A 7662-nucleotide genomic window follows, 5' to 3' on the forward strand; every position below is an offset into this window, starting at 1 on the left:
TCAATGCGATGTTGATGAAAACATGTGGCCTAACCCTGAAGATCCTGATGAGCACAGAGATTAGATACAGTAATTTTGTGCTGTTTTTAGTTCCCCCCCCCCCCCTTTTTATCTGGGCTTTTTGCTGTTGTTTTTTTGTTCAGAATGCTCTTGTGTGTTTCATTTATATTTTGTTGTTCACTGTAAGCAATACTGTAAAACTTTTTCTGTTCTATCATACTGTAAACAGTATTTATACTGTACCTCCTGTAGTAAACAGTAAAGGAAAAAATAAACTGATTTTGGTTTTTACTGGAATGCTTTTAAATGTGAAAATAACATGTGGACATACAGTTCCCAACCAAGACATTTAGTGTAAAAATTGCATGCAAATACCTGTAAAACTGAAACATAAAAGTCTATGCAGTTTTTGTAATGTCAACAATAGCCAGTATTTTGAAACCTGGTGTACCTTGATTGAATGCATGTACCTTGTGAAGTGAAAACAAGTGTCATTCTTTGACAGAATAATTTCATTTTGAGTCAGATTTCCAGTGTTTTGGTAAAGTTAGTGTGTGCAGAGAAAGATGTGTTAGTAGTATATTTAACAAAATGTGTTTTTGAGAAAAAAATTATCCATTTGGCCAGTTGTGTTTTGTAGGCTAGGTGTGAGTCTGTGTTAAGAGTTTAGAAAAAGTATCTGAAGTATGGGTAAGCGCTTAGCGATTGAAAAAAACGAATTTCATTTGAACCTTTTTAAAACTCAGGCCCAGAGTTTATACACTCTTGAGGTTTGAGGACACAACTTGCGTGTTGGAATGTTAAGCTGTCAGTGTTTGTGTTTACCGACCGCCCTCCTGTGTCGTCCCACACGTTTCCACATGTGACCGCATGTTCCACCAGTTTACTTCTAGCCCCAGCAATATAAGGAATAAACTAGAGGGACATCTCTCTCTCTCTCTCTCCCTCCCTCCCAATAGACAATCAAACAACAGACAATAAAACAGTGAAATTGTCTTAAAAAGGCTAATTTGCGTATTCGATTGTGTAGGCGTCATTACATAATTTACTACAATGTCAATGCTTATCAGTAGGCTATCTTCTTGGTACTCTTTTTGGCTAGTGTGACAACATGGACTTAGTTCAATGTCACATTTTCTAAAACTGATCTGTTTGTAGGCTAATGCATAACTTGAGTTGTCCGAAAATATTGCCAATATTGAGCGTCAAATGGGAGGAGTTGACGGGTGTGGGGTGGAGTGTGGGGTCGGGTCGGGGGGGGGGGGTCCATGTGCTCTGGCCAGTCAACGTCTTCCAGGAACAACACCGAAGTGCCCAGCAGGAGCACCCAGACCTTACCGCTGTGCCTTCCAGCATCGCCTCCTTTGGACTGAAGGAGAGAACGATTTGCGCTTTTTCATGGAGGAGGTCCAAGATCGGCAAGAGTAGCTAATCCCGAGAGAGCTCCTGTTTGGTTTGGTGGTGCTACTCTGCGATCTCTCCTCCAAGTCGCCCAGGTCCACTCCTCCTAACTTAACGGGCAAGGAAGGACGCTGCCAAAAAGTCAGGAAACACGTCGGATTTCGAAATCTGCGAAATTTGAAGATTCGCTCGGGCTGCAAGAACGGATAGGCAGAACAAGAATAGCAACTGAACAACAAGGAAAATGTTTAAAAAGAGTAAAAGTCAAATACTTGTGGATTACGCGTCAGAGGAAGACGACATGGCTTGGCATCACCTCCATTCGTACAAGGTGAGCCTTTATTTGTCGAAACCAAAGCCAGGCAAACGATTTTCAGGATGAGAAATCTAGGATGAGAAACTTCCAGCATGTTATATTATCAAATTGGGTAATGAATTCTGTCTACAGGCTGTATATCCGATTAGGATGAATAATGCTGTATTTTCTTGTATTGCTCTGGAAACCGATCAACTTTACTAATTTAGAACATCTCGAAAAAAAACCATTTCATTTAGTCCACACAGATATAACCCAAGTATTCGAACCCTTACACATATCATTCATTTTCGAAGGATATGGTGTCGGACAACTTTAAGAAAAGTTGCGCAGTCACACGCACTAGGAAAAAAACTGCCACACAGGTGCCGAACCAAGTAGGCTACCCCACTCACCGATCCACATTATCAAAGCTACCGTTTTAAGCTGGTTCGCGCACCGGCTTGATGTGTGTTGTGATTTTTTCAAAGCCACGTAAAACTGCGTCAGTTGTTTTTATTTGAGCCATCAGGATTGTATTTGGGTGGAAAATGTGGTACCAAGACCTTTTAGACAACAGTGATGTACAGGCGTGATTTGCAGCCGATATCTAAAATTGATGATTGAAGGCACTTGCGGCCTTTCGCTCCTCAAGAGACACGCCTTCCTCCAATAAAATCGTATTAGAGTAGTCCCTGAGAATGATATGAGGAGGTCTGGGTAGCAATCAGAATGGTGGGAACGTAGACAAGCACAGTGTTCTTAGATACTGGTGTAGGGTCATCTGGGGTGCCTATATCGGCATGTTGAATGTGTGTGTGTGTGTGTGTGTGTGTGTGTGTGATGGGTGGGTGTGGTTGACCAGGCCTGGAGATGAAGACACCTCTAACACACACACACACACACACACACAGATGTAAACTCTCTCTAGCTGTCTGTTGCATGCCTATCTATAACTACAACACGAAGGAGGTTCACCCTCAGAGAACACTGTGTTGATTTTGAGTCTTATCTGGACTAAAACCTCAGCCAAGTGCACACACATACTTAGCCAAATGAATCACTTATCCTGTTTTTTACGTCTTCCTCTTCCTGTTCTCTTAACCAATTGATTTATCACTGCAGCCTTTGAGACAGTTAGCTTCCTTCAGTAAGATCTGAACAAATCCTGCTTATTATTACAAAAAATTAACCTGCCGGAAACCAGACAGTTTCTGACCAATTAATTGTTTATAGTATCCCCTTCATCTGTCTTTTCTCCTCATATCCAAAACTTCTAGCCAGGGCTGCTAGGTATTTTAGTACTGGAACCTTCGATAAAGGCTGTTTGCCATTAATAATGCATAAAGAGATCAGAGTGTGAAGGTACTCTGTCTTTAATTTGATAAGCTGGCCAGCACCTTTATTTATTTATTTATTTATTTATTTATTTATTTATTTATTTATTCATTAATTAATTAATTAATTCATTCATTCATTCATTTTATTTGTTTTATTTGTTAGGGACCATGTACAAACTCTTAACATAAATGTTGCTGGAGTGAACAAGGGGGTGCATTCCTCACAGTAATCAGTGATCTGGAATGCACTCAATGAGCTCAATCTAGAGGCAGTCATCAACACTAATTCAGCAAAGCTATTTACAGTAAACCCATGCTACTCATATAAACATACTGTACTGTATACTGTATCTAGCTGTGAATACAATCCCTCATGTCCACAGCAGGCTGGTGTGTTGCATAGTTCCAGCCTACATTGCTTTTGTGTAACGGAGGACATGAACACAGGAAGTACAGAGCAGAATGAGTAAACAGTAATCTTTTGCTGTGCAAAACTTGCCGTCCCCCACAACCCGTATGCTTATATACCTCTGCCACTATAGTCCCTACACCCTTACAATGAATGTGTTGTCCCTATCTGGAAAAAAACAGTTTACCCTACAGTCAATTTTGTAGACTGAGGCGGATCTGTAAGAAAGAATCTGACTTCTCACATCACTTGACAGAGGCACAAAATAAGTTTAAAAGACGTGGATATAGTGAAAAGACTATTGAACAAGCCACCAAAAAGATCCTCTCAAAAACAAGAGAAGAGTTTTTTAAACCTAGGAAAAACAAATGTATTTATTACCAAATATACCAAAACATCTGAACAATTTAAAAAAATTATTCATCCACACACTGGCGAAAAGATAAATATTAAAGGCGTGATTTATATGCTGACCTGTCCGTGCGGAAAAGCGTATGTGGGGAAAACCTCTCGGGAATTAAAACAGAGGATTGCGGAACACAGAAGTACCATAAGATGCCATAATAGCATCTATCCTGTGGCCCAACATTTTATGGAGTTTAATCACCCAATATCATCCTTAAAATACACAGGGATTGAAAAGGTGCAACAACCTAAGAGGGGAGGGAATTTTGAATAAATTTTACTAAAGAGGGAGGCTTTTTGGATTTCACATTTACGGACTCTAAGACCCAATGGTCTGAATGAAGAACTGGATTTGAGACCTTTTATTTAAAAGCAACTTCATATACAGTAGACATGTTTGAAAGTGTTGAATGTATTGAAAGTGACAATCTTGGATATTTGTACTAAACATTTTGATGTACTGTGATTGGTGACTGTGATGAATTGGGTGAAGACACAGTGTGTATAATATGACTTGTTGGATGTGTGGTATGCTGACTGTTTTGTCAATATTGTAAATGTTGTGGTTTGTGAACACTATTGTTTCTGTGGTCGTCTTGATGATAGGCTCCCTTTGTATGTTGTGGTTAGGTGCATCATAATTGATTGTGTGGACCTAGCTTGATTACACACCTGATGAGATACCCAGAGTGCCCTTGATTGACACCTGGGGGGTATACTACGAAGCACGTTAGACATATCTAGGCTATGTAGACATATCGAGGCTTGACAAAGCCTTGACTCAGGGGTATACGTTAAGTGATACTACGATTGCAGTTATGTGATATATTTGTCAAACTAGGCTTTCAGCTCAGATCTGTGCGCGTTCTCGGTGTTGGGATGACTTTGGCCAATTGTGTAACGTGGAGACGCACAAGACCGCCTCTATTTAAAAACAATTACTTCCGCATTCATGAGCGATAGCTTAATGTACAGTGCGGTCATTTTTTGAGTCTAACCTATAACATCAAATAAATCAATTGTCATCAGTTGTTGTATGGTATGCACGTCCATAGTGGGATATTTGCACGCACAGCACTATTAAAGCGCATTCAAGATCCAAAATGTTAGTAGAGGCGGAGCTCCACCTGTAAGATATATGACGGAATCCTACATGTGAGATAACTTCGTTTTTTAAGACAATTGATTGGTCACTGTGCGGTAGATTACACGATTTGAGCTATAACTTAGCACATAATCTCCTCCCGACCAGGTTTGGTTGACGGCATAAGATACCATGGTGATATAGCGACACTAAAACAGATCCACTTTCGTGTCACAGCATAGCCTGGCTTTGAGCGCAACATACCTCGCTTACCCACTAATCGAGATTCGTAGTACACCCCACTGGTGCTTTAAGACTGGATTTGCTAGTGTCCACATTAGGAACCTTGACAAAGGCTGACAGGCCAGGAGTGTGCAGCGACAAAGTTTTTTCTTAGTTTATTTTCCCTTGCCAGCACCTCGGAGGGTGTGCATTCTTTTCTATATTTATATTGTCCCTATCTGGACACAGAAATGTGTTAAAAAACAATGCAAGTTGTGTTATTTTCAACACATATTGTGTAACAAATAAGAAAAGGAAACAACACAAATTGTGTTGTTTTCAACACATTCGTTTTAATATTCGTATATGGGTGTAGTAATCTCATCACACCCGTATACTTGTCACAACATCAAAATATCTTGACCTACTTTCTGTGCAGTGTCTCTCTCCTGTGCATATTCTGAGAGGGCATGTATCTATATATATATATATATATATATATATATATATATATATATATATATATATGGTAAATATATATTGGATAAATAGATGCATGCTAAATGAACACAGGTAAATGGGTCATTCATTGTGTCCAGTGTGTCTGGTTCAGGCTGACTACAGTCTGAGTGCACTATGGAGGTTGGAGATAAGGAGGTATATTGCTGTCAGACACGACTCTGCTGGGTCCGCTGAGTGTCCATATAGGTATATCTGCTGCTGTTTATTATCTAACCACCACAAGAATTTTGACTACTAGACGGCAACTCGTTTTTATTGTAGTTTGCCTGGGAGCAGCTCATCCTGGGCTCTAAACGCATAACAGACAGAACCACAGAGCTCTATGTACAGCAAGACATCCTAAAAAGGAGCTTCATTCTTTAATACATCCACGCTCCAGAATGGGACAGGACTCAGACAGGGCTGCTCTTTGGAATGATGTACTGTGCTGCAAAATGCCTTTGGGTACATGGGAGTCTGTGCAGCCGGCGCAGAACGGAGACAGATTCTCAAGGAAATCCTTCCTTTGAGGAGTTTACATTTTATCGAGGACATTGACCTTTTGGGTAGCCAAAGCAAAGACGTGGATAAGGACAAGAGATGATTGAAGTTTAAGAAGTCAAGACATAGCAATTTGATTGTATAAAAAAAAATTAATCCCTGATTGATGAAGGAAGTGAAAGTCAAACCTTTGTGATTGGTTGAGGAAGAGATATTAAACTTAATCATTAAAGCTAGAAAATCTGGAACTTTAGTGAGAGCAGTATAAAAAATAGTTGAAGTAAAAGAAAGTATGAAGTTCTTATCTTGGCAAGAGATAAGATAGAGAATAAAGTTTCAGAGAGTTTTCAGTAGAACCTGTGATCCTTAGTCTATTTTCAAACCTCAGGGGTGTGAAGTGGAGTTGTCTCTCCCAAAGTCCCATGACTTGAATTAGTCTGAGCAGAGCTGACTAAGAACTAAGCCTGAGTGGATTTGGGAAGAAGTTTGAGCTGAGATTTGCTACTGATTGGCCAAAAGAAGGCCTTTTAAAGGGAGCGAGTGCTAGGAGCCGACTGCACACGGCCTGTCATCAGCTGTGAGAGGCAAATTGGGTTCTGACTCAGCACTTACGGTGACAGAGAGAGAGAGACAAGTCTCAATCAGCTGGCTGGGCCCTTCTGTTTGTGTGTGTGTGTGTGAGAGAGAGAGAGAGAGAGTGAGGGGGAGACAGAAGTGAACAAGGGGGGGAGGGGGTCAGGTTTCAACAGCTGAGTGCTTATTGCCCATTACAGTGCTGTGTGCAGCTGCAGATCCCACCCCCCCCCCCCCCCCCCCCCCACACACACACACACACACACCAATCAACCCTATGGGAAAGTGACCGGTGTAAACTTTCCATGTTGGCCGGGCAATAAAGTGCAGCAGGGGTGAGAGGTCAGATTATAAAGTTGTCATTTGTAATGAAACATGTCCCCTAAAAGGGCCAGGGACATCAGGATACACACACACACGCACACAGGCATGCAAGCACGCACGCACACACACACACACACACACACACACACACACACAGACATGCACACACGTCAGACAGGATTCAGGAGAAGCCAAGATACTCTATTTTACACTAGATTTTATTATTATTATTATTTTTAAGAAGATGACTTTAAGAAGTGACTTGGCTCCAGATGGAGGGTTGGAGAGCTGCTTTGTGGAATAATTAGAAAGACAGGAGCAAGGGCTTTTAATAAATTGTCTCTACACTGCTCTAAGGGTTAAGAAAAGTTCTGCTTCTCATGCTTATAACCGTCATGCTGTGTCTGTGTGCATGCGCGCGCGCGCGCGTGTGTGCGTGTGTGTGTGTGTGTGTGTGTGTGCGTGTGTATGTGTGTGTGTGGAGGGAAGCTGAAAGAGGCTATTCACTTTTATAAACATGTGTGCATGTGTTTGGTAGGCCTGTGAGTATCCCAGTCCCAACCCTGCTCTTAAGAATGTCATACACACACTTGATCCCATGCCTTAG

General features: G+C 41.1%; 1 protein-coding gene across 1 annotated transcript in view; it reads left to right on the plus strand.

The window, feature by feature from the left end:
* The first annotated feature begins 1296 nt into the window (after window positions 1-1296).
* Window positions 1297-7662, plus strand: part of LOC143109968 (uncharacterized) — a 22839-nt gene continuing 16473 nt past the window's right edge. The window contains exon 1 of the mRNA XM_076272769.1: window positions 1297-1732. Within this exon, the coding sequence (XP_076128884.1) occupies window positions 1646-1732 (87 nt within the window). The 5' untranslated portion in view covers window positions 1297-1645. The remainder of the gene's footprint in view (window positions 1733-7662) is intronic.

The sequence above is a fragment of the Alosa pseudoharengus genome, unplaced genomic scaffold (genome assembly GCF_046254945.1).
Source record: "Alosa pseudoharengus isolate Yale_2024_CS ecotype anadromous, Long Island Sound unplaced genomic scaffold, YU_APseudo_1.1 YU_APseudo_1.1_scf_7, whole genome shotgun sequence".
In the NCBI taxonomy this organism is placed as follows: domain Eukaryota; kingdom Metazoa; phylum Chordata; class Actinopteri; order Clupeiformes; family Clupeidae; genus Alosa; species Alosa pseudoharengus.